Here is a 27228-nt window from a genome sequence, read left to right on the forward strand (position 1 = left end):
CCATGCAATCGTTTGTAATATATATTTTCATGTTCCTTGGTTACACTTCTGAGTTCAATAATTTTCAGTGAGGCATGCCAGCAGACAGTTTGAAATGTAGAGAATACACACAAGTTGTGACCATTGGGATGGGTACTGATTGCGTGAAGAAATTGCACGACTGCTCTGATCTATATTTTCAGAGGCACACAATAAACCCGGTGCTCCAGGTCTAGCACTGACGGAATTCCAGCCCGCAGGCCATGTAAGTGTCTGCATTTACAGTAAGACAAATGATGTTCACTCTTGGACAATGCCTTAAATAATGACATGGAACACGTAGGTCCTATGAGCTGACTACATGCAGTGAAATCGGTTTTGGATGAAATTTGTATCTATGTCTGTTCAAAGGTACATTTTAGGGGTGTTTTTCTCATCCAATATGTATTTACTAGTCTATTGTTGGTACCTTTTCAAATATTTGTTGTATATTTTCTTTTTCATATTTTCAACTGTTTTTCTCTTTCCTCTTTAAAGGCAGGTATGGACTTCACTGGTATTTCTGCACCAAATATGGGCTTAGCCAACTTTGAAACCGGTGGGGGAGCTGCTCCAGGCATGGGCAACTTTGGAGCCGGTGGGGGAGCTGCTCCAGGCATGGGCAACTTTGGAGCCGGTGGGGGAACAGCTCCAGGGATGGGCAACTTTGGAGCCGGTGGGGGAACAGCTCCAGGGATGGGCAACTTTGGAGCCGGTGGGGGAACAGCTCCAGGGATGGGCAACTTTGGACCTGGAGGCGCCGGGGCACCTGGCATGGGCAACTTCAAAATTGGTGGTGCCGGGGCACCTTCGCTACCAGGATTTAAAATGGCTGACGGAGTGCCAGGGTTATCAGGATTACCAGGATTTCCATCTGGAGGCGCACCTGGGTTACCTGGGTTACCTGGCATGGGTCAGTTTGGCGCTGGTGGCTCCGGAGCTCCAGGCATGGGCAAGTTTGGAGCTGGAGGTGCCGGTGCTCCTGGGATGGGCAACTTTGGAGCTGGAGGTGCGGGTGCTCCAGGGATGGGCAACTTTGGGGCTGGAGGCGCCGGGGCACCTGGCATGGGCAACTTCAAAATTGGTGGTGCCGGGGCACCTTCGCTACCAGGATTTAAAATGGCTGACGGAGTGCCAGGGTTATCAGGATTACCAGGATTTCCATCTGGAGGCGCACCTGCGTTACCTGGGTTACCTGGCATGGGTCAGTTTGGCGCTGGTGGCTCCGGAGCTCCAGGCATGGGCAAGTTTGGAGCTGGAGGTGCCGGGGCTCCTGGGATGAGCAACTTTGGAGCTGGAGGTGCCGGGGCACCTGGGATGGGGCAGTTTGGAGCTGGTGGAGCCGGGGCACCTGGGATGGGCAGTTTCCAACTTGGTGGGGGCGGTGCACCCGGGTTATCAGGATTTAAAATGGCTGGCGGAGTACCAGGATTATCAGGAATGCCAGATATGAGTGGTTTCGGTGGAGCGGAAGGAGGAAGTTCCCTTGGCAGTGGAATGAGTCTTAATTCTTTCAAGATCGCTGGTGGCGTCGGAGGGTTGGATTCTGTAGTAAGTTGTTTTGAATAGATATGAACATGATATTAAACTTTTGCATAATGCTATAGTTTCTTTTACAACGTTAATTTTCAGTAGTACACTACTCGGCTTAAGCTGTCCCCAGACTTCCGCAACAGTGTTTGATTTCGAGTCATTTCTATTCCTGTTTTTAGGGAACACCGGCAGAGCGGAAAGCACTCATCCAAAAGGCAGAAAAGGAACGAGATAACAAGGCTAAGGTAGATATATTTCAGACCAAGAGACATCGGTCCAGCAAGGATGGTCACAAACTGTCGTTTCTACAGGGATGATATGTGTGGTTATGTAGTGCTAACACCTGTCTCTTTTACGGAGCCTCGAGGTCAGTCTCATTGAGTTGGTAGATGAGGTGAGGTGAAATTGGGTTTAACGTCGTGCTTGAGAATATTTCGCTCATATGACGACGTGCATGCGTGTGTATGTGTATGTGCGGCTGCTTGTACTAGCCCAGACTGAAGCTGGTTTTATAGTGCTAGCCCACTGAGATACCATGCCGCAGTGAAGCATGAATACCCCACTCAGACACATTATACTGACTCCGAGCCGACCAGTCCTTGTTGTACCCATTAATGCCGAGCGCCAGGCAGGGACCAACAAGTACCATATTTTAACGTCTTTTGGTATGACGCGGCCGGGAATCGAACCCGCGACCTTCCGCTCTCCGGGCGGACGCTCTAACCACTACACCACGGAGGCGGTTGAGTTGGTAGATTCATTTATCGTATTTCAGTTGCTGATATCGATGCTCATGATGTTAATCATTAGATTGTCAGGTCCACAAATAAATATTTTCTGCCGTCACACCAGCTTGAATAATGCTGAGTGAGTGAGTGTGGTCTTACGCCGCTTGTGGCAACATTTGAACACGCTTTCGGTGTGTTTCAGCACCCTTGTTTTCGCTGTTTTTGACAATGTTTCATTTTACTCAAACTCAACGAATATTGAATCAGTTGCTTCACTGCATGTTCCAACATGTCGTTTGAAGTGCCCATTAAGCACACAAAACGTTGCATTTACCTTAGAGTATAAATGACCTCATCACGTTTACGTTTATATATGAATATAAAATGTTACGGTATTCCCATACTTTTTGATTGTAGTTTAGCTACATTTTATAGCCAATTTAACCATATGTCCAAATTTAGCTATATAATATGTCACTCTGAATTAAGTATGGTTTTACGCGGCGTTTTGCAATATTCCAGCAATATCACGGCGGTGGACACCAGAAATGGACTTCAGACATTGTACTCATGTAGGGAATCGAACCCGGTGTTCGGCTTGACGAGCGAAACCTCTAGGCTACCCCATGGCTATCGATGTCTCTATATGACTATACTAAATAACCTGCCTCTCTGTATAGTGACATCCTCGAAAAAACGAATTCTCTAAATGCATGTTGCATTCAATTACTGCATGCTTCAGCTCCGAGACACTATAGCAGGAGCCTGCGCCAATATGACGACCCCGGACTCAACCGCCATGGAGCAGGTGCTTACCTGTCTACATACTAACGCTAAGGAGTCTGCAGAGTGTACCAAGTTATGTCAGGTAACATCCGCACTGTGACCGTCAAACGTATCAAGTTTTACCCCTGTGTCATGTTAATGCACCAAATTATGTAAGGTAACATCCGCACTGTGACCGTCAAACGTATCAAGTTTTACCCCTGTGTCATGTTAATGCACCAATTTATGTCAGGTAACATCCGCACTGTGACCGCCAAACGTATCAAGTTTTACCTCTGTGTCATGTTCATGCACCAAGTAATGTCAGGTAACATCCGCACTGTGACCATCAAACGTATCAAGTTTTACCTCTGTGTCATGTTAATGCACCAAGTTATGTCAGGTAACATCCGCACTGTGGCCGTCAAATGTATCAAGTTTTACCCCTGTGTCATGTTCTTGCACCAAGTTCTCTCAGGTAACATCCGCACTGTAACCGTCAAACGAATCAAGTTTTACCCCTGTGTCATGTTCATGCACCAAGTTATGTCAGGTAATATTCATACTGTAACCGTCAAACGTATCAAGTTTTACCTCTGTGTCATGTTCTTGCATCAATTTCTGTCAGGTTACATCCGCACTGTGACCGCCAAACGTATCAAGTTTTACCTCTGTGGCATGTTATTGCACCAAGTTATGTCGGGTAACATCCGCACTGTGACCATCAAACGTATCAAGTTTTACCTCTCTGTCATGTTATTGCACCAAGTTATGTCGGGTAACATCCGCACTGTGACCGTCAAACGTATCAAGTTTTACCCAAGTGTCACGTTCATGCACCAAGTTCTGTCAGGTTACATCCACACTGTAACGTCAAACGCATCAAGTTGTACCCCTGTGTGATGTTCGTGCACCAAGTTCTATCTGTTTGTGACCATCAAACGTATCAAGTTGTACCCCTGTGTGATGTTCATGCACCGAGTTTTATCTGTTTGTGACCGTCAAACGTATCAAGTTTTACCCAAGTGTCACGTTCGTGCACCAAGTTCTGTCAGGTTACATCCACACTGTAACGTCAAACGTATCAAGTTGTACCCCGATTGTGTGATGTTCATGCACCAAGTTTTATCTGTTTGTGACCGTCAAACGTATCAAGTTTTACCCTGTGTCATGTTAATGCACCAAGTTATGTCAGGTAACATCCGCACTGTGACCGTCAAACGTATCAAGTTTTACCTCTGTGTCATGTTCATGCACCAAGTAATGTCAGGTAACATCCGCACTGTGACCGTCAAACGTATCAAGTTTTACCTCTGTGTCATGTTAATGCACCAAGTTATGTCAGGTAACATCCGCACTGTGACCGTCAAATGTATCAAGTTTTACCTCTGTGTCATGTTCATGCATCAAGTTATGTCAGGTAACATCCGCACTGTAACCGTCAAACGAATCAAGTTTTACCCCTGTGTCATGTTCATGCATCAAGTTATGTCAGGTAACATCCGCACTGTAACCGTCAAACGAATCAAGTTTTACCCCTGTGTCATGTTCTTGCACCAATTTCTGTCAGGTAACATCCGCACTGTAACCGTCAAACGAATCAAGTTTTACCCCTGTGTCATGTTCATGCACCAAGTTATGTCAGGTAATATTCATACTGTAACCGTCAAACGTATCAAGTTTTACCTCTGTGTCATGTTCTTGCACCAATTTTGTCAGGTAACATCCGCACTGTGACCATCAAACGTATCAAGTTTTACCTCTGTGTCATGTTATTGCACCAAGTTATGTCGGGTAACATCCGCACTGTGACCGTCAAACGTATCAAGTTTTACCCAAGTGTCACGTTCATGCACCAAGTTCTGTCAGGTTACACCCACACTGTAACCGTCAAACGCATCAAGTTGTACCCCTGTGTGATGTTCGTGCACCAAGTTCTATCTGTTTGTGACCATCAAACGTATCAAGTTGTACCCCTGTGTGATGTTCATGCACCGAAGTTTTATCTGTTTGTGACCGTCAAACGTATCAAGTTTTACCCAAGTGTCACGTTCGTGCACCAAGTTCTGTCAGGTTACATCCACACTGTAACGTCAAACGTATCAAGTTGTACCCCTGTGTGATGTTCATGCACCAAGTTTTATCTGTTTGTGACCGTCAAACGTATCAAGTTTTACCCCTGTGTCATGTTAATGCACCAAGTTATATCAGGTAACATCCGCACTGTGACCGTCAAACGTATCAAGTTTTACCTCTGTGTCATGTTCATGCACCAAGTAATGTCAGGTTACATCCGCACTGTAACCGTCAAACGAATCAAGTTTACCCCTGTGTCATGTTCATGCACCAAGTTATGTCAGGTAATATTCATACTGTAACCGTCAAACGTATCAAGTTTTACCTCTGTGTCATGTTCTTGCACCAATTTCTGTCAGGTAACATCCGCACTGTGACCGTCAAACGTATCAAGTTTTACCCAAGTGTCACGTTCATGCACCAAGTTATGTCAGGTTACATCCACACTGTAACGTCAAACGCATCAAGTTGTACCCCTGTGTGATGTTCGTGCACCAAGTTCTATCTGTTTGTGACCATCAAACGTATCAAGTTGTACCCCTGTGTGATGTTCATGCACCGAGTTTTATCTGTTTGTGACCGTCAAACGTATCAAGTTTTACCCAAGTGTCACGTTCGTGCACCAAGTTCTGTCAGGTTACATCCACACTGTAACGTCAAACGTATCAAGTTGTACCCCTGTGTGATGTTCATGCACCAAGTTTTATCTGTTTGTGACCGTCAAACGTATCAAGTTTTACCCCTGTGTCATGTTAATGCACCAAGTTATATCAGGTAACATCCGCACTGTGACCGTCAAACGTATCAAGTTTTACCTCTGTGTCATGTTCATGCACCAAGTAATGTCAGGTAACATCCGCACTGTGACCATCAAACGTATCAAGTTTTACCTCTGTGTCATGTTAATGCACCAAGTTATGTCAGGTAACATCCGCACTGTGACCGTCAAACGTATCAAGTTTTACCCCTGTGTCATGTTCATGCACCAATATATGTCAGGTAACATCCGCACTGTAACCGTCAAACGTATCAAGTTTTACCTCTGTGTCATGTTCATGCACCAAGTTCTGTCAGGTAACATCCGCACTGTGACCATCAAACGTATCAAGTTTTACCTCTGTGTCATGTTCATGCACCAAGTTATGTCAGGTAACATCCGCACTGTGACCGTCAAACGTATCAAGTTTTACCCCTGTGTCATGTTCTTGCACCAATTTCTGTCAGGTAACATCCGCACTGTAACCGTCAAACGAATCAAGTTTTACCCCTGTGTCATGTCCATGCACCAAGTTATGTCAGGTTATATTCATACTGTACCCGTCAAACGAATCAAGTTTTACCCCTGTGTCATGTTCTTGCATCAATTTCTGTCAGGTTACATCCGCACTGTAACCGTCAAACGAATCAAGTTTTACCCCTGTGTCATGTTCATGCACCAAGTTATGTCAGGTAATATTCATACTGTAACCGTCAAACGTATCAAGTTTTACCTCTGTGTCATGTTCTTGCACCAATTTCTGTCAGGTAACATCCGCACTGTGACCATCAAACGTATCAAGTTTTACCTCTCTGTCATGTTATTGCACCAAGTTATGTCGGGTAACATCCGCACTGTGACCGTCAAACGTATCAAGTTTTACCCAAGTGTCACGTTCATGCACCAAGTTCTGTCAGGTTACATCCACACTGTAACGTCAAACGCATCAAGTTGTACCCCTGTGTGATGTTCGTGCACCAAGTTCTATCTGTTTGTGACCATCAAACGTATCAAGTTGTACCCCTGTGTGATGTTCATGCACCGAGTTTTATCTGTTTGTGACCGTCAACGTATCAAGTTTTACCCAAGTGTCACGTTCGTGCACCAAGTTCTGTCAGGTTACATCCACACTGTAACGTCAAACGTATCAAGTTGTACCCCTGTGTGATGTTCATGCACCAAGTTTTATCTGTTTGTGACCGTCAAACGTATCAAGTTTTACCCCTGTGTCATGTTAATGCACCAAGTTATATCAGGTAACATCCGCACTGTGACCGTCAAACGTATCAAGTTTTACCTCTGTGTCATGTTCATGCACCAAGTTATGTCAGGTAACATCCGCACTGTGACCGTCAAATGTATCAAGTTTTACCCCTGTGTCATGTTCATGCATCAAGTTATGTCAGGTAACATCCGCACTGTAACCGTCAAACGAATCAAGTTTTACCCCTGTATCATGTTCATGCATCAAGTTATGTCAGGTAACATCCGCACTGTAACCGTCAAACGAATCAAGTTTTACCCCTGTGTCATGTTCTTGCACCAATTTCTGTCAGGTTACATCCGCACTGTAGCCTGTCAAACGAATCAAGTTTCACCCCTGTGTCATGTTCTTGCATCAATTTCTGTCAGGTTACATCCGCACTGTAACCGTCAAACGAATCAAGTTGTACCCCTGTGTCATGTTCATGCACCAAGTTATGTCAGGTAATATTCATACTGTAACCGTCAAACGTATCAAGTTTTACCTCTGTGTCATGTTCTTGCACCAATTTTTGTCAGGTAACATCCGCACTGTGACCATCAAACGTATCAAGTTTTACCTCTGTGTCATGTTATTGCACCAAGTTATGTCGGGTAACATCCGCACTGTAACCCGTCAAACGAATCAAGTTTTACCCTTGTGTCATGTTCTTGCATCAATTTCTGTCAGGTTACATCCGCACTGTAACCGTCAAACGAATCAAGTTTTACCCCTGTGTCATGTTCATGCACCAAGTTATGTCAGGTAATATTCATACTGTAACCGTCAAACGTATCAAGTTTTACCTCTGTGTCATGTTCTTGCACCAATTTCTGTCAGGTAACATCCGCACTGTGACCATCAAACGTATCAAGTTTTACCTCTCTGTCATGTTATTGCACCAAGTTATGTCAGGTAACATCCGCACTGTGACCGTCAAACGTATCAAGTTTTACCCAAGTGTCACGTTCATGCACCAAGTTCTGTCAGGTTACATCAACACTGTAACGTCAAACGCATCAAGTTGTACCCCTGTGTGATGTTCGTGCACCAAGTTCTATCTGTTTGTGACCATCAAACGTATCAAGTTGTACCCCTGTGTGATGTTCATGCACCGAGTTTTATCTGTTTGTGACCGTCAAACGTATCAAGTTTTACCCAAGTGTCACGTTCGTGCACCAAGTTCTGTCAGGTTACATCCACACTGTAACGTCAAACGTCAAACGTACCATGTTCATGCACCAAGTTTTATTTTGTTTGTGAACGTCCGCGTATCAAGTTTTACCTATTATCTCGCATTAAAGGATTGTTTTAATTATATATTTCTTGTTGGTGAACATTTGCACTGTGCACCGTCAGTGAATATTCTAAGCGACTTATAACATTTCTTTAGTCATGTTCATTAGAATTCTTTAGTAATGTGGAATGTACCGTCCGCTTAGGTGTAGTCATTTGAACATAGTACCATAGTTTTACCTCTGTCTTCATAATCACAATGCAAATCCAAGTTATACAGGTAACATCCGCACTGTGACCGTCAAACGTATCAAGTTTTACCTGACTGTGTCATGTTCTATGCACCAAGTTATGTCAGGTAATATCCGCGGCTGTCACCGTCAAATGTTCAAAGTTTTACCCATGTGGGATTCGATCATCAAGTCATGTAAGACTCATAGAGCAGCACATTGTGTTGTATCAAACGAATGTCGTTTCAATATTTTTAAATATAAATCAGACAAGTTGGTCTAGGGAATATCATGTTCAAATAGAAGCATTTGCTTCCCGCCATCGTTTATGTCAGGTAACATCCGCACCAGATGTGTAACCGTCAAACGTGTGATGTTGGCAAGTTTTTTCTCCCCTGTGTCATGTTCTTGCACCAATTTCTGTCAGGTTACATCCGCACTGTAACCGTCAAACGAATCAAGTTTTACCCCTGTGTCATGTTCTTGCATCAATTTCTGTCAGGTTACATCCGCACTGTAACCGTCAAACGAATCAAGTTTTACCCCTGTGTCATGTTCATGCACCAAGTTATGTCAGGTAATATTCATACTGTAACCGTCAAATGTGTCAAGTTTTACCCCTGTGTCATGTTCATGCATCAAGTTATGTAAGGTAACATCCGCACTGTAACCGTCAAACGAATCAAGTTTTACCCCTGTGTCATGTTCATTGCACCAAGTTATGTCGGGTAACATCCGCACTGTAACCCGTCAAACGAATCAAGTTTTACCCCTGTGTCATGTTCTTGCATCAATTTCTGTCAGGTTACATCCGCACTGTAACCGTCAAACGAATCAAGTTTTACCCCTGTGTCATGTTCATGCACCAAGTTATGTCAGGTAATATTCATACTGTAACCGTCAAACGTATCAAGTTTTACCCCTGTGTCATGTTCTTGCATCAATTTCTGTCAGGTTACATCCGCACTGTAACCGTCAAACGAATCAAGTTTTACCCCTGTGTCATGTTCATGCACCAAGTCATGTCAGGTAATATTCATACTGTAACCGTCAAACGTATCAAGTTTTACCTCTGTGTCATGTTCTTGCACCAATTTCTGTCAGGTAACATCCGCACTGTGACCATCAAACGTATCAAGTTTTACCTCTGTGTCATGTTATTGCACCAAGTTATGTCAGGTAACATCCGCACTGTGACCGTCAAACGTATCAAGTTTTACCCAAGTGTCACGTTCATGCACCAAGTTCTGTCAGGTTACATCCACACTGTAACGTCAAACGCATCAAGTTGTACCCCTGTGTGATGTTCGTGCACCAAGTTCTATCTGTTTGTGACCATCAAACGTATCAAGTTGTACCCCTGTGTGATGTTCATGCACCGAGTTTTATCTGTTTGTGACCGTCAAACGTATCAAGTTTTACCCAAGTGTCACGTTCATGCACCAAGTTCTGTCAGGTTACATCCACACTGTAACGTCAAACGTATCAAGTTGTACCCCTGTGTGATGTTCATGCACCAAGTTCTATCTGTTTGTGACCGTCAAACGTATCAAGTTTTACCCCTGTGTCATGTTAATGCACCAAGTTATGTCAGGTAACATCCACACTGCAACGTCAAACGTATCAAGTTTTACCCCTGTGTGATGTTCATGCACCAAGTTTTATCTGTTTGTGACCGTCAAACGTATCAAGTTTTACCCATCTGTCATGTTCATGCGCCAGATTTTGTCAGATAACATCCGCATTGTGACAACCTATTATCTACGCATCAAAGGATTGTTTTAATTATATATTTCTTGTTGGTGAAGTTTGCGTATGCAATCATCAGTGAATATTCTAAGCGACTTAGAACATTTCTTTAGAGTAGAATTATCAGCTGTCTTTAGAGTGGAATGTACTACTTAGGTAGTAGTCATTTGAACATAGTACCATACTTTATACTCATCTTTAATCACACTTAAATCACATTTTACATGATCATTTCTGTAGTTCCTGTGTGTGCTTTCTTCAATCATTACTGACTGACTGAGTTTGGTTTTACGCCGCTTTTAGCAATATTCCAGCAATATCACGGCGGGGGTCACCAGAAATGGGCTTCACTCATTGTACCCATGTGGGGATTCGATCTTCAATCATATAAGACTCATAGAGCAGCATATTGTGTTGTATAAGAATGTCGTTTCAATATTTTTAAATATAAATCAGACAAGTAGTGGTCTAGGGAATATAGGTCTTGAAAAGCTTGAAATAGAAGCATTTGCTTCCTGCCATCGTTTACGTAGGTAGGTGGCACAAAATTCCACCAGATGTGTAACCTCTGCAACACGTGTGTGATGTTGGCGATGAATTTCATTACATTTTTCTCTGCCCTTTCTGCAAACATCATCGGAAAACTATTATATCCCAGACCAATACGTTACAAAACCCAATGTTTTAAGACGAACTGTTTAACTGTAAACGAATTAATGTTTTGAAAAAATGTGTATATTTTGTAGTATTATCATGAAAACTGTACAATCTTCCTTGTAACCCATCCAGCCACCCCATGTATTCTCTACTGTAAATTTGTACCTCTTCGGCCTGAGGGTAATAAAAGTTCTGTTCTGTACTGCCACCATAAAACTTGCGATAGCCATTTATACAGGAAAATATCCTTTTGTCTTAGACGTAGGGATAAAAATAACTTTCTAGTCTTTCTGATTGGATACACTCAGATCATGTCAAATTTAATCATTCATATATCTATTTTAAAGTGTACAGGCTTTCACATGCCTTAGAAACTGACATCCATATGCGTATATACGACACAATTAACAATTCACGCGTCTTACACGAGACTTTATTCTTGAAATGACGTAAACACTGACGGACTACTTACACATTCGTGGGGAAACCCTTGGGAATTCCCTTGCACAAATATACGCAGAAGCGTTGTTTTAGATCATTAAACCCTTTAATCTTGAACTAAACTTTTTAGCATAAACTGGGAGTAGTTCACACCAATCTATAAATCTACCTAAGTGTCTGCTTGACATATCATTATACTCATATTTCAATGACTGACCAAATGATCAACGATGAACAACTTTGAACATTTCTCCCGTCATGTCTGCCATGTCGGCCATTTTTACACCCTGCATTTGATATATTACGACGCGCCGTCACTAAGACTGACCAACTGAGTTAGTTCTTAGAAAACGTTTTTGTCGTCCCATTTTAATCTATTTGTTGTAATCCAACAATCAAAGGTGCTACCCAAGAGCATACATCCACTCATGTAACCCTTCCTTTTGAGAACTATTTTATTCCGCGTGTCTCAGTTGGTTGGTGTACGGTCGTTTGTGTAAACCAAGTCACACCTACCACATGAAATTGCGAAATTCTTGTGTACAATAGTTATAGAAAATATTACAAGAACTGAATGCCATTGTTCCATTAAGTTAACGTCAATGAATAATAGATATTGTTAAGTGAGTGAGTATGGTTTTACGCCGCTTTCAGCAATATTCCAGCAATAGCATGCGGGATACACCAGAAATGGGCTTCACACATTGTACCCATGCGTGACGAGTGGACCCTTTAACCATTAGGCTACCAACCGCCCCATATATTGTTAAATATAGAGCGAGTTTTCGATGATTTCAGAAAGCAACTATGCTGAAAACACTGGAGATAACAAAGGAACTATCACATATGAATACATCGTCTGAAAACACAAAGGCTCTGGGCACGGCTCTGCTCAACGTGGCTCAGGAAGCTGCTGCGGTCAGTAAACTCCTCCATCTTTAAAGTTTCCCCTCCTTTGCATAATGTGGTGTTTCTTGTGTGGAGATTCCATAAACCATATGTTTCTATAGTGAAGTATTTCTCCTTGACCAACTCACACATTATCTGCATACAGCACAGCACATACGAGCCAATCACCAGCGTTCATGTAACAAAACTGTTACGGCTCTACCTGGAAACACTAAAGTCATCAGAACTGCACTCTTCAATCTTGTAACATTCGTTACACTCCCATGTATACCCCTTACAAATCACAAGCTTATATGATGTGGGGTCTCTTCTTTTAACACCTTACAAATAAGAGATTGGTATAAAATATTATCTCCCTTTATGACACCTTACAAATAACAGATTTACATCTTCTTTACAGTATCTCTACGTTACGTAGACGACATACCATATGCTTATGTAATGACGTGTATCCTAACCCTTCATTCATCATATGGTTACAAAATGTAGTATCCTACCTCATACATAAATGTCGTTTTCTGATTGGCTGAGCGCTTTTCTATTATTTTCAATGTACCCCGCTTACAAGTGAGTAGCATTTTCTATGTTACCCGCTGTGGGAATTCATTTTGTACTTCGTGTTAGAAATTCTTTATCTCGAATAACTGAGACACGTATCATGTACGGAAATTACCGATGTTTTGCGAAGGCAGATGATGTTTTTTCTTGTTATCTGCTAGATTATATGTCATCTGAAAATCTACTATTAGCTAATTGTCCCACTCTGGTACTCTTTATTATGATCTGATACCCGTGCTTCAAACTGTTCAAAATTAACATTGAGGTGTTCGGTAAGATAAATACGTTGTTCACTGGTCCCTCGGGATCCATGGGCTGATGTATCCTCTATCGGGCTCAGGGAACATAAACAAACATATAGTGTACATCAACCCATGTCCCCCTCGTGATCTGTGAATAACTTATAGTGTCTCTCCTTAGACACCCCATAGCATGCTTACATAGAGCAGTCACTCTCTCACCGACACCGAGCATACCTTTAGTACACGTGATTGTGTATTGTTTTATTTCCAAAAACCACTGACTTTATACATACATAAGCTGAATATCCGACATGCATTTTTGTTTTTATCAATCTGACCTAAAGCATACTTTTTCTGCTATGTGTGTGTGCATCATGCAGGCCGCGGTGGTGAATATCCAGTGGCCAGTACTGAGTGACAAACTCACTGCAATGGATACGTCGGAATTCGAGGACTATGACACAGACATAGAGTCGAACCAGAGCGGTAAGAGCTAGTGGGGGATGGAGGGGAAAGGGGGTTAAATGATGTTTTGAACTGTACTTCTCTTTTTACAAGCAGTATCAGAACTTGATATTGGAGGAACATTCAAGTTATGCATTTCTCTGGTCTTTGTGACTTCGGTGCTGACAGACATAGAAATTGGGTCATTGTGATATATCCGAGACTCTTAGTAAAGTAACAGAAGCAGTAGAAGGGGTGTAGTAATATTGGTAGCATGAGTAGTTGTCCTAATACGAGGGGCAGCAGCAGCAGCAGTAGAAGGGGTGTGGTAATAGTAGTAGCATGAGTAGTTGTCGTAATAGGAGGGGTAGCAGCAGCAGTAGAAGGGGTGTAGTAATATTGGTAGCATGAGTAGTTGTCGTAATAGGAGGGGAGCAGCAGCAGCAGAACGGGGTGTAGTAATAGTAGTAGCATGAGTAGTTGTCGTAATAGGAGGGCAGCAAGCAGCAGTAGAAGGGGGTGTAGTAATAGTAGTAGCATGAGAAGTTGTCGTAATAGGAAGGGTAGCAGCAGCAGCAATAGAAGGGGTGTAGTAATAGTAGTAGCATGAGTAGTTGTCGTAATAGGAGGGGAGTAGCAGCTGCAGTAAAAGGGGGTGTAATAATAGTAGTTGCATGGGTAGTTGCCGTAATAGTAGGGGTAGCAGCTGCAAGCAGCAGAAGGGGTGTAGTAATAGTAGCAGCATGAGAACTTGTCGTAATAGGAGGCAGCAGCAGCTGCAGCAAAGGGGTCGTAGTAACAGTAGTAGCAATGAGAACTTGTCGTCGCAGTAGGGGTGGCAGCAAAGCAGCAAAAAGGCAGCAATAGTGGCAGCACGGGAGCCGGTGCAATAGTAGGAGCAGCCAGCGCAGCAGTAGAAGGTGTAGTAATAGTAGTAGCAATGGGAACTTGTCGTAATAGTAGGGTAGCAGCAGCAGCTGCAGTTAAAGGGGGTGTAGTAATAGTAGTAGCATGAGAACTTGTCGTAATAGTAGGGGTAGCAGCAACAGCAGTAGAAGGGGTGTAGTAATAGCAGTAAGATGAGTAGTTGTCGTAATAGGAGGGGTAGCAGCAGCAGCAGTAGAAGGGGTATAATAATAGTAGTAGTGCAGAGAACTTCTAATAGGAGGGGTAGCAGCAGCTTACAGTAGAAAGGGGTAGTATAGTAGTATGAGTAGCTGTCGTAATAGGAGGGCAGCAGCAACAACAGCAGAAGGGGTGTAGTAATTGTAGTGGCATGAGAACGTGTCGTAATAGGAGGGGTAGCAGCAGCAGCTGCAGTAAAAGAAGGGGTGTAGTAATAGTAGTAGCATGGGAACTTGTCGTAATAGTAAGGGTAGCAGCAGCAGCAGTAGAAGGGGTTGTAATAATAGTAGTAGCATGAGTAGTTGTCTTAAAAGGAGGGGTAGCAGCAGCAGCAGTAGAAGGGGTGTAGTAATAGTAGTAGCATGAGAACTTGTCGTCATAGGAGGGGTAGCAGCAGCAGCAGTAGAAGGGGTGTAGTAATAGTAGTAGCATGGGTAGTTGTCGTAATAGGTGGGGTAGCAGCAGCAGCAGTAGAAAGGGTGTAGTAATAGTAGTAGCATGACTAGTTGTCGTAATAGTAGGTGTAGCAGTATCAGCAGTAGAAGGGGTGTAGTAATAGTAGTAGCATGAGAACTTGTCGTAATAGTAGGGGTAGCAGCAGCAGCTGCAGTAAAAAGGGGTGTAGTAATAGTAGTAGCATGAGTAGTTGTCGTAATAGTAGGGGTAGCAGCAGCAGCAGAAGGTGGTGTAGTAATATTGGTAGCATGAGTAGTTGTCGTAATAGGATGGGTAGCATCAGCAGCAGAAGGGGTTTAGTAATAGTAGTAGCATGGGTAGTTGTCGTAATAGGTGTGTAGCAGCAGCTGCAGTAAAAGGGGGTTTAGTAATAGTAGTAGCATGGGTAGTTGTCGTAATAGGAGTGTAGCAGCAGCTGCAGTAAAAGGGTTTAGTAATAGTAGTAGCATGAGTAGTTGTCGTAATAGGAGGGGTAGCAGCAGCAGTAGAAGGGGTGTAGTAATATTGGTAGCATGAGTAGTTGTCGTAATAGGAGGGGTAGCAGCAGCAGTAGAAGGGGTGTAGTAATAGTAGTAGCATGAGTAGTTGTCGTAATAGGAGGGTAGCAGCAGCAGCAGTAGAAGGGGTGTAGTAATATTAGTAGCATGAGTAGTTGTCGTAATAGGAGGGGTAGCAGCAGCAGTAGAAGGGGTGTAGTAATAGTAGTAGCATGAGTAGTTGTCGTAATAGGAGGGTAGCAGCAGCAGCGGAAGGTGGGGTGTAGTAATAGTAGTAGCATGAGTAGTTGTCGTAATACGAGGTGTAGCAGCAACAGCGGTATGAGGGGTGTAGTAATAGTAGTAGCATGAGTAGTTGTCGTAATAGGAAGGTAGCAGCAGGAGCGGAAGGTGGTGTAGTAATAGTAGTAGCATGAGTAGTTGTCGTAATACGAGGTGTAGCAGCAACAGCGGTAGGAGGGGTGTAGTAATAGTAGTAGCATGAGTAGTTGTCGTAATACGAGTGGTAGCAGCAGCAGTAGAAGATGGTGTAGTTATATTGGTAGCATGACTAGCTGTCGTAATAACCCAGCAATGGAAGGAAACACAGCATGAACACACAGAAGGAAAGCACGACCACACACACACAGGAAGAAAATAGGAACACAGGAATGAGAAAACATAACACGAGGAAATAAGGAGGGGTGAAAAGAACAGTGGAAGGAGAATGGAAAAAGGAAAAGAATAACACACAGCATGGAGGAAAAGAAAAAAGAATGGACTTGAAGAAACAGAAGAATCCCACAAAAACACACATACATGCATGCACAGGAAAATAGCACGAGAAGAAGAATTAATAGAAATAAGAAACAAAATGCAAAGTAAAGGATCGTAAATACAGGAGAATGCCACAGACACACACACACAGTAGCACACAGCACGAGGCACGAGACACACAACAGCATGGAGACACAACAGACAGAAAGAAAAGAAAAAGACACAGGCATGACCAGAAAGACCAGAAGGCACGAGACACACAGAAGGAAAATAGCAGCAGCATCAGAAGGAACAGGCATGAACACACAGGCATGATCCACACCCACACACAAAGAATGGAGGCACGAGAACACAAAGCACGAGACACAAGCATGCACACAGGAAAATAACCACAAGAAAAGGAATGACCAAGACCGAAAGAAAAAATAACTTGTCAACACACAAGGAAAGAAGGAACACAGGAAAAATAAGGACGACCGAAGAAAATGGCATGGAAGAAGGAAAATGAAAATAAGGAGTGAAGAAATAAGGAATAGTGAAGGAGGAAAGGAAAGGAAAATAACACAGGCATGGAGGAAGAAAAGGAAAGGAAAAGAAGGAAGAATGGAGGAAAGAAGGAAAATGGAAAGAATGGACCACAGGAAGAAAAGAGTAGTAATAGTACTAGCAATGAGAAGTTGTCGTAATTGAGGGATGCAGAAGTAGAAGGTGGTGGAAATAGTAGTACAGTGAAATAACAAGGAAGTTGTCGTAAATACGAATTGTAACCGGCAGTATGGAAGGTGGTGAATAGAAATGAGAGGAAGAATAATGGAAAGGAAAGAATAGTACCCAAAATAATAGTGGAGTAATAATTGGACAGGCATGACTTAGCTGTCAATGTCTGAAGGGTGACCAGAAGCACATGGTTAAATCGTAGAAGTAAGTGGCACCATGTAATGTATAGTAAATGATATTGGTAAGCTAGCTAGTTGTCAGCATTAGGCCAGAACAGTGTGGTAAGTAGCATGAGTAGTTGTCAATAGAGGGTAGCAACAGCAGTAGAAGGGTGTAGTAATAGTATTAGCATGAGTAGTTGTCGTAATAGGAGGGCAGCAGCTGCAGTAGAAGGGGTGTAGAAATACTGGTAGCATGAGTAGTTGTCGTAATAGGAGGGTTAGCAGCAGCAGAAGAAGAAGGGGGTGTGGTAGTTGTCGTAATAGGAGGGGTAGCAGCAGCAGCAGCAGTAGAAAGGGTGTGGTAATAGTAGTAGCATGAGTAGTTGTCGTAATAGGAGGGCTAGCAGTAGCAGCAGAAGAAGGGGGTGTGGTAGTTGTCGTAATAGGAGGGGTAGCAGCAGCAGAAGAAGAAGGGGGTGTGGTAGTTGTCGTAATAGGAGGGGTAGCAGCAGCAGCAGTAATAGTAGAATGAGGAGGAGCGAAGGAGAAGTAGTAGCAGCAGTAGTAACGACAGTAGCATCTATTGGAGGAAGTAGTCTTAGCAGTAGTGGTGCTGGTATAGATATGTGTGGGTGCTGTGTTGGTGATAGCAGTAGATTTAGTCATAGTAACCGATGTTGTCGTAACAGTATCTCTTCTTCAGACTTACGGCAGAGAGACAGGAGCTGTCATCAGTAAGGGTTGTATGTTTCAGGCGTAGCCTTCTCTAACGATCCAGCAGGTCAACATCTTCTTAACGCTCACAAAGCCAGCCAGGCCAAAATTGTAAGTCGATAACAATGTTATCTGGCGTTAAGCATATGCTACATGCATAAGTATAATATTTTTAGGTCGGGGACTTATTCACAATGAGGTTTCATAAGATTTGCCGTTATATTTGACCTGTTAACCCGTAGAACGACAGACTCACTCATTGTTAACTACAACAGATAACTGCCCATGGCGCATAACCTCATCACATAACATTTTCGTGCAAGGATTATTTTGTTTTCACTTTCTGCTTTAGAAAAACGACTGTGTTCCTAAATCAAGCCGTTCACTATCTCCGGTACAACATGAAAAAATCAGTTTTCGTATAATGTTTGATATGTTTTGTCAGGAGGTTGGTTGTAAGGGGGAATAACTCTGCATAAAGCCTCCAGGTTTTGTTCTTAGAGAACTGTGGTGTTTTAACAATCGACGTTTCTTGTTGTCAATATAGTTCAATATGGTTCAATATCGATGTCGCGTGTTTATGAGGATATGCTCTCTGAGGGGCGGTGGGGTAGCCTAGTGGTTAAGGCGTTCGCTCGTCACATCGAAGACTCGGGTTCGATTCCCCACATGGGACCAATGTGTGAAGCCAATTTCTGGTGTCCCCCGCCGTGATATTCATGAAATTTTGCTAAACTTGTCGTAAAACTAAAGTCACTCACTCACATGTTCTTTACAAGAATTAGAGAAATTGAAAATCGGTTTATTGCCTCCCTCCCTCTTTTCTGAACATCTAGGCAGCTGAGGTTGCCGAAATGGCCCTACAGACCCAGCAGCTGGCTGTCCAGACGCTGGGCCAGACTCTCACCCGGGAGTCGCTAGAGTACACCACCCCTCTGCTGCAGCCGGAATCATCGGCCATCTGGACAGTGAAGACATCATGTCTGGTGTGGAGATTCAAATGCCGGGGACAACGACGTCCATCTCAATCCCTGAAGGCAACATGTTCGGTGACAGTATCGGTGTCAACGGCAGCGCCATCTTGTCTGGTGAGTGAAATCAGTAATCATGGGTTCATTTTTCAGAGCTAGTATTCGGCGGATCACTTTTTTCAAATGTAACTTATAAACATGGACATGTTAAACTTTCTTCTTGTATTTGCATTAGCGTCATCATACCAGTTTCTGCAAGGTTCCGTTACATATACTGTAGCAAGCAGAGTTTCTAATTCGTTCAGGTGACTGCGAAGCACTTTTGTAGAGTTACTTCCTCCCTTTGACATGCACACAACTATAAATGTATATTGTTCGAATCCCGGCTCGCTCTGATTATGTTGCCTAGGTTTGTCAGCCTTATAGCCGTGTTCATGGGTTCCTCTAAAGTAGTATATAACGTCTAAGACCAGAGATATTACTTCGGAATTCCCTCCATATATCAAACAGCCGCGTGTCATAGCTGACGTGCTGTTCAAGCAACACTAAGGCAAACTTATCAGAGCGACGAACAAAATGTCCGGCACCTTCCTCTTTGGCGTAATTTATACATTCTACGCTTCAAAGTCCTTATTACAGGACAGTTTTCTGTTTGTTATTCGCATTGCAGTTGTTTTAGTAGGTGTCGTAAAATGTTTAATATATACCTTAGTAAATAAATTATATATCTATTATACACCCGATGCCGAAATAGTGCGTAATGTTACAAAACTTTTAAACAGCAGGTTAAGTGACTGTTATGCAAAATCATTTTCATTATATGTAATGATGCTGAAAAGAGTCACCGAAAAAGGCAGTATTACATGCTGTTTGGTATGACAAATCGTCCCAACAATAAGTCACATTCAGTTCCTGCCTGACCCGTGAAGATGCGGGGTGTGAATAGGTCTTCAACCAACCCACGCTTGCCACAAAAGGCGAAAGATGCGGGGTAGAATAGGTCTTCAGCAACCCACGCTTGCCACAAAAGGCGACTATGCTTGTCGTAAGAGGCGACTAACGGGATCGGGTGGTCGGGCTTGCTGACTTGGTTGACACATGTCATCGGTTCCCAATTGCGCAGATCGATGCTCATGCTGTTGATCACTGGATTGTCTGGTCCAGACTCGATTATTTACAGACCGCCGCCATGTAGCTGGAATATTGCTGAGTGCGACGTAAAACTAACTCACTCACTCTGGACACCCGGATTCTCTGTCAGAAGTTGAGTACATGTATACACATCCAGTTCCTTCTCATTTTGCAAGGCGATGACAACGAAGCTGGATATCAACACATATGTGGACTCGGGAATAAACCTAGGTCCAGGAACCCAGTTCCTGAATGTCGACATGATGGATGGCTTCGGCTTCCCGATCGAGGTCAAGGACACTCCGGAACCACTCAAGATCACCATCGAAAGGACACCAAAATATCCCAAGATGTCTTTCAATGAAACCCATCTGAAGATTGCTGACTGGAACGAGCTGTATTACACCCAGCTGAACGTCACGAGAGCGGAATCGTCCGTCCACCTGGAAGTGAAGGAGATGAAGGAGAAGGACCTCCAGATCATGGTTATCTTGAAAAAGGGAGGTCTTCCCAAGATCAGCTCTGACAAATGTGATGGTGTTGGCTTCATCCCGAAATCTCTGGACTTCAGTGAGAATATGTTTGTTATTATTTTGCATTATAGAAAGACAGGATTGCATCAATATGGTCAGTTGAAAACCGAAGTGAAGTGAGATTCTAAGTCTTAGAAATAATTGAAATAGTTCCTATTGTCCCAAATTTGACACAAACTCTTTCTTCGGGAATTTTGAAGTGAATGTCGAAACCATGGCAATTGATTAAGAGTGATTGATATATCCATGTTATGACTTGATATTGCAAACATTGAGAATGAATCGATGACTTAGGAAAGTGCTTGGTTAACCTTGAAGCCCCGGGTTGCATTCCTTGTATTTGGAGATAGTGTGAACAATATAAGCAGCCTTGCAATGACGTATCTTGACCATTGCTGAAAGCATCGTGAAATTATTCTCACTGATCTCTTTGTTTCTACAGCCAAGAAAGTGAAAGGGCGGATGCGCTTTTTCATGGATAACAACAAAATTAACAGCTATATAGGCCCGGTTTGGTTCGGGTTTAGGCCAATGCCAAAAGGCTTCGACTCCAGCAAAGTGGAGTCTTGCGCTGACCTGGACAAAGTGGACGTGTCCAGCGACAAAAACTACACCCGTATGAACATAGGCATCTATACCTTCACCAGTGGTTGCTACTTCTTTGACCACGACTTGAAGGATTGGGCGTCACAAGGTTGCACAGTAAGTGAAGGCAATAATAGATAGCTGTACAGTCAGTGAGAGCTACAATCGATAGCTTCTCTTTGAGGGCAACAATAAATCATTCATTGCACAATAAGTTAGCGACAATCGATGGCTGCACTTAGAGGGCAACAACAGATCATTGCACAATAAGACAGATCTACAATCGATGGCTGCACTTTGAGAGCAACAATAAATCATTGCACAATTAGTGAGAGCTACGCTCGGCCGTTGAACAGTAAGCTAGAACAATCGATAGGTGAAGAGTATGTGAGAACTGTCATCGATGGTTGCACAGGAAGTGAAGCAACAATTGATAGTTGCACACAAATAAAGTCAGGTTCTCAAGCACAGAAGTCCTACATTAAGTGGGCAAACACTTCAACGGGTGATTTAAAGACGGAGAACATCGCTTCAAGTCATCCCTAGTCCAGTCTTCCCTTAATGTTCACTCTTGCAATTTATTAAAAGCCAACATTAAATATGCAATACGCTCAATAATGTGTATATTTGTTATTGTTTATCAATATTATTATTATAGGATATTTATATAGCGCACATATCCACGCACTAGTTCATGCTCAAGGGGCTGGTATTTTTTCCCTCGATCATTGGATGTTAATCTCAACGGCACATCGCATTATCAATCTCAACTCCCTGGGGAGTGTACAACTCTTGCAGCCACTAGGCGCACCGAGTTATTGTGGCTTTTTCATCCTAACAAGGTACCCATTCACAGCTGGGTGGACTGGGACACATAGTCACAGTACTTTGTCCATGTTCACTGCACGTTGCCATGTTTAATAGCGCCAAAGCGAAACATCCAAGATCGAATATCAAACCTGTTTTTCGAAAAATACGGGCATTTAGAAAAGTATTGCCTTGATTATTCTTAAGACAAAAGACACAGATTATTGGACAGTTTTGTAGACAAGAGAGGCACTGTTATGGGCATCATTATTCCATGAACCTTTGCCTATGATATATAATAAATATGATAAGAAAGATGAGACCCCATTGGACTGAGTTCTGACAACAGGTCGGTGAGGGGACAAACTACACACAAACAGACTGTTACTGCAACCACTTGACGACATTCGGCAGCGGTTGGACTGTAGCCCCCCACACCATCGACTGGAACTTCGTCTTCTCCAACGCCGACTTCTTCAAGAACCCCACCATCTACGTCACGGAGATCGCCATTGCCATTTTCTACGTGCTCGCCATTGTCTGGGCCAGACGCAAAGACCGGAAAGACGTCGAGGCGGTAAGACAGACTCCCTTTGATGTATGTTGTCATCTTCCAGCTTGAATATTATTAAAACAATATTCATATTTGTTAGGAATAGTGTAAATATCACAAAGTATATTCTTTATTTAAAACCCGTGAAGATCCGGGTTAGAATTGGTCTTCAGCAACCCATGCTTGTCGTAAGAGGCGACTAACGGGATTGGGTGGTTAGACTCGCTGACTTGGTTGACACATGTCATCATATCCCATTCGCGTAGATCGATGCTCATGATGTTGATCATTGGCTATATGGTCCACACTCGATTATTTACAGACCGCCGATATATATCTGGAATATTGCAGCGTTAAACAACAGGCAAACTTTATAAAACAAAATAGAGGATCATGCGCAGCCGTGTATGTGGCCATGAACAGCTATTTAGTAACCGAAAACTTACTTTAACACATTATTATGAGAGTTTTGTCCTTTGGTTATTACGATCCGACAGTCTTTGGTTCCACATTGCAAGTGTCCTAAAATATGGGTGTTTGCCATATTGTGTCAAGGTGTGTTTGTTTCTTTAATTCAATGTTGTTTGATGCCGCACTCAGGGTTATCTTTATGACGGTGGCCTGTGGACCACACAATCCACGGAATGAGCAACGACCGACGTCGGGTACGATGACAGGAACACCTGATCCATCAACTTACGACCAGCACAGGTTTCTCATATACCAAATCTCCTGCCAGCTTTTCACTCACTTATTGTATTATTTTCCAGCTTGGCGTTACACCATTAAAGGACAACGATCCAGGCGACAAATACTTTTATGAAGTTGTTGTGGTTACAGGCAACTGCAAAAACGCCGGAACCGATTCTAAGGTACGATGACACATTACGCTTTCTGATACATTTTGTTTTCGTCAAGATGATTTTAATTTTCGGTCAAGTCAGCTAGCGATGAGTATAGATTCCACGAGCTTGATGAGAAGACCGAGGGATGTTTACACAAACACTAAATCACGCGAATTGGTGACTCAAGATGAACTTGTCATCACGTTTCACGTTCACAAGATACAAAACGTACTTTCGGACGAATATTTGTGTATGAAAATTAATATCTATGTAGAACCTACGATCAGATTTTTTCACCTCGGAAATAGAATCGATAGGTTCAACAAATGACGTCAGGATATACTTGAGTGAGTCAACATGTATTGGGTTTAGAAGGCGATGCTTAGTCATTCGGATTGATGGGTTTTTTTTAACGAGTTCTGAAACATGTTGTTTCAGGTATTCATCGTTCTGTCTGGGGACAACGACGAAACAGATGTGCGCATGCTCAATGATGACAGTCGGAAAGTTCTCACGAGAGGCGGAGTGGACTCCTTTCTTATGGCTGTGGAAGGGTAGGCTGGATCAATAATTGACCTAATACTGAATACTTAAGTACATTTTCCGTAACACCAATAACAAAAATATGCATACTGAAAATAAATGTTGGCATTAAAGCATAAAAAGTAATTCTAGAAAAAAAACTTTTCTGAAAAAGTGTTGTCATTTTAATAGGTATGATATGACGTCTCTTTTGGCGAACACCAAATAGCGTTTGGTGTCCATACTGATTTGCTGTGGACGGTTAACATAATTCTCACCGTCATTTTGCGTTTTACACTCTTGGGAATCTGTTGCCTCGACAACCGAGACTTGTTATTGTCTGGCATTCATATTTTTTCCTATATTCTGTTTGCAGTGAAAACGTACCGATGAATTTCGCTTTAAACAAAAAAGTAAATCACATAAAGTGAAATTAAGATTTCGAATCCTCTTTCCTTTACCTTGCCAAAAAAACATTTAAATGTGAAAATTTTATTCAACTTAGCACAAATGTTGTTTAACAAGCGGTCATAGTTTCAAATCGCTATTATTGGTTTGTATTACTCGATTATTTACAGACCGCCGCCATATAGCTGAAATATTGCTGAGTGTCCCCTTAAACAACAAACTATATGTATTGAAGGTGGAAATAAATAAAGGTTATAATAAAAAATTGGGGAAAACAATCGTGACTAGGGACACCTGCTTGTTGAGGCTACTCTCAAATGGACGGAAGATTCATCAACCGAGACAGCGAGTGGTAACTGTCATTTAAAGTATAATTGTATTTTCCAGAGAATGTATTAAGTTGGTTTTGTTTCGTTTTGCATTCGACAACTTGATCCAACTCTTTGCTTTACCCAGACCACTGGGGTCCCTGAATTACGCTCGTGTGTGGCATGACAACTCTGGCAGAGGCAAGTTCGCGTCGTGGAACCTCAAATACCTCATTGTCAGGGATGTGCAGACTGAACAGAAGTTCACGTTCCTCTGCAACAGGTGGTTCGCTGTCGAGGAGGACGACGGACAGGTACGATATTTGGGAACCATTTATACCTGTAACTAACGATGGACAGGAACGTTATTTGAGAACCATTTATACCTGCAACTAACAATGGACAGGTGCGCTGTTTGAGGGTCATTTACACTGGCAATTGGTATGGACAGGTGCGTTATTTGAGAACCATTTATACCTGCAACTAACAATGGACAGGTGCGCTATTTGAGGGTCATTTACACTGGCATTTGGCTATAGACAGGTGCGTTATTTGAGAACCATTTATACCAGTAATGCCGTTATTTTATGCACAAGTACTATTGATATTTTATGCACAAGTACTATTGTTATTTTATGCACAAGGACTATTGATATTTTATGCACAAGTACTATTGATATTTTATGCACAATTTTGAAATACGTCAAACAATTCAAAATATCTGTATACAGTGATGTTTTTAACTCATGCGAAATTATTTAGCAAGTTCTTATTGTATTATAATAGTGCTAACTAGATCAGCAACAGCATCTCCACAATTGTATCCGCATCATCATCATCATCATCATCATTGCAGGTTGATCGTGTGGTCCCTGTTGCTGGACCTGCCGAGTTGGAGGAATTCGGACAAGTGTTCTCTGAGAAAGGTATGAAGGACCTGGCCGATGGTCACATCTGGTTCTCTGTGGTCACCCGCCCCCCTCAGAGTCGCTTCACCCGTGTCCAGCGAGTGTCCTGCTGCCTGTGTCTGTTGGCTGCCACCATGCTGGTCAACGCCATGTTCTATGAAAAACATGAAAGCAAGGCTGGGACTGACTACAAATTTGGACCGTTTGTTTTGAGCCCCAAACAGGTAAAAAAAATTTAGCATCTTTGGCAAATTGTTTATTGAAATAGTATCAGTCTTGACTAAATACTTGTATTTCATAGTGAGCAAAACAGGCAATGACGAAGCCCAGTGGTTAAAGTGTTCGCTTGTCACGCCGAAGGCAGGAGTTCGCTTCCCCTTATGTGTTCAATGTGTGAAGCTCATTGCTGGTGTCATATATTATTAAGAGAATGCTTCTAAAAGCGGCAAAAACAATATTAACATTCATAAGCATATATCAGGGGTACGGATCATTAATTATGAAAACGAGTTTGTGTGGTAAGTTTAAGGGATATCTAAACACAATGGTCTTCACAAACTGCACACATGGGAGGAACTGAAAGGGATCACAACGAGCCAACGCTTTACGAAATCTCCCTCACAACCACCGGTGTAATGCACATCAGTATGTAGTGTTTCCAAACAATAATCGTCAGGGGTGTCCTGAAAATAGAAAAGGCTGGCTCGCTTCAGATCAAAGATTTTGATATATACGGTAAAGTAAATTTTATAACGAATACGATTATAACGAACTGAAGGACACAACGAGCTAAAACAAGTAGACCCTTTGAGTTCGTGATAAGCGTAATATACTCAATATATACTGACTCCAATTACAGGTGTACGTCGGTCTGATAGCCAACCTGGTAGTCTTCCCAATCAACTTCGCGATCATCATGCTGTTCAGGAAATCTCGAGCAAGAAGATTAAGGCCATCCCGTGTTGAAGAAGCGCTGAGAAATATCCCGAGTTGGAGCTCAACGTCACTTTCTGACGTCAACGCCGAGGTTGGAAGAGAGTTCCAGAAGGGTGTGAAGCTGAGTCAGGTCCAGCCATCAAGGCCCGGCAGTTCCTGTTCCAGACTGAGTGACAGATCTCCGAGCAGCATGTCCCAGGGAAGTCCTGGTCGGAAGAAGATGGAGCTGCCTTGGTTCTGTCGCTATCTGGCCTGGATCTTGCTGTGGGCGGTCATATTCGTCTCTGCAGCCATGGTAACGTTCTACGGAATCAGCTTTCGGGACGAGAAGGTCAGGAAATGGGTGACATCCATGCTGGTGTCCTTCGTAACATCCATCTTCATCACTGAACCTATTAAAGTGAGTTGATTGATTGATTGATTTATTGGTTTTAAACGCCGCACTCAGCATTATTCAAGCTATATGCCGGCGGTCTGTAAACAATCCAGTGATCAACATCATCAGCATTGACCTACGCAATTGGGAAACGATGTCATGTGTCAAGCAAGTCAGCAAGCCTGACCATTCGATCCCGTTAGTCGCCTCTTACGACAATCATGGGTTACTGAAGACCAATCCTAACCTCATCTCCACGGGTCTATAGTGAGTTAAGGACGGAGCGCACAGTACATGAGTGAGTGAGTGAGTGTGTCGTGGTCAATGAATAGT

At 42.8% G+C, this 27228-nt stretch overlaps 1 protein-coding gene across 1 annotated transcript in view; it reads left to right on the top strand.

The window, feature by feature from the left end:
- Positions 1–27228, top strand: part of LOC124259855 — a 38251-nt gene that overhangs the window by 2025 nt on the left and 8998 nt on the right. Inside the window, exons 3-18 of the mRNA XM_046694071.1 lie at positions 183–244; positions 517–1569; positions 1731–1796; positions 3022–3147; positions 12232–12351; positions 13523–13628; positions 18053–18123; positions 18849–19100; positions 20291–20684; positions 21090–21349; positions 22389–22616; positions 23363–23464; positions 23876–23991; positions 24824–24989; positions 25532–25807; positions 26443–26919. Coding sequence (XP_046550027.1) covers positions 183–244; positions 517–1569; positions 1731–1796; positions 3022–3147; positions 12232–12351; positions 13523–13628; positions 18053–18123; positions 18849–19100; positions 20291–20684; positions 21090–21349; positions 22389–22616; positions 23363–23464; positions 23876–23991; positions 24824–24989; positions 25532–25807; positions 26443–26919 — 3875 coding nt within the window. The remainder of the gene's footprint in view (positions 1–182; positions 245–516; positions 1570–1730; positions 1797–3021; positions 3148–12231; positions 12352–13522; positions 13629–18052; positions 18124–18848; positions 19101–20290; positions 20685–21089; positions 21350–22388; positions 22617–23362; positions 23465–23875; positions 23992–24823; positions 24990–25531; positions 25808–26442; positions 26920–27228) is intronic.

Source organism: Haliotis rubra, unplaced genomic scaffold (genome assembly GCF_003918875.1).
Source record: "Haliotis rubra isolate DU_JTF1 unplaced genomic scaffold, ASM391887v1 Scf74, whole genome shotgun sequence".
Classification (NCBI taxonomy): Eukaryota; Metazoa; Mollusca; class Gastropoda; order Lepetellida; family Haliotidae; genus Haliotis; species Haliotis rubra.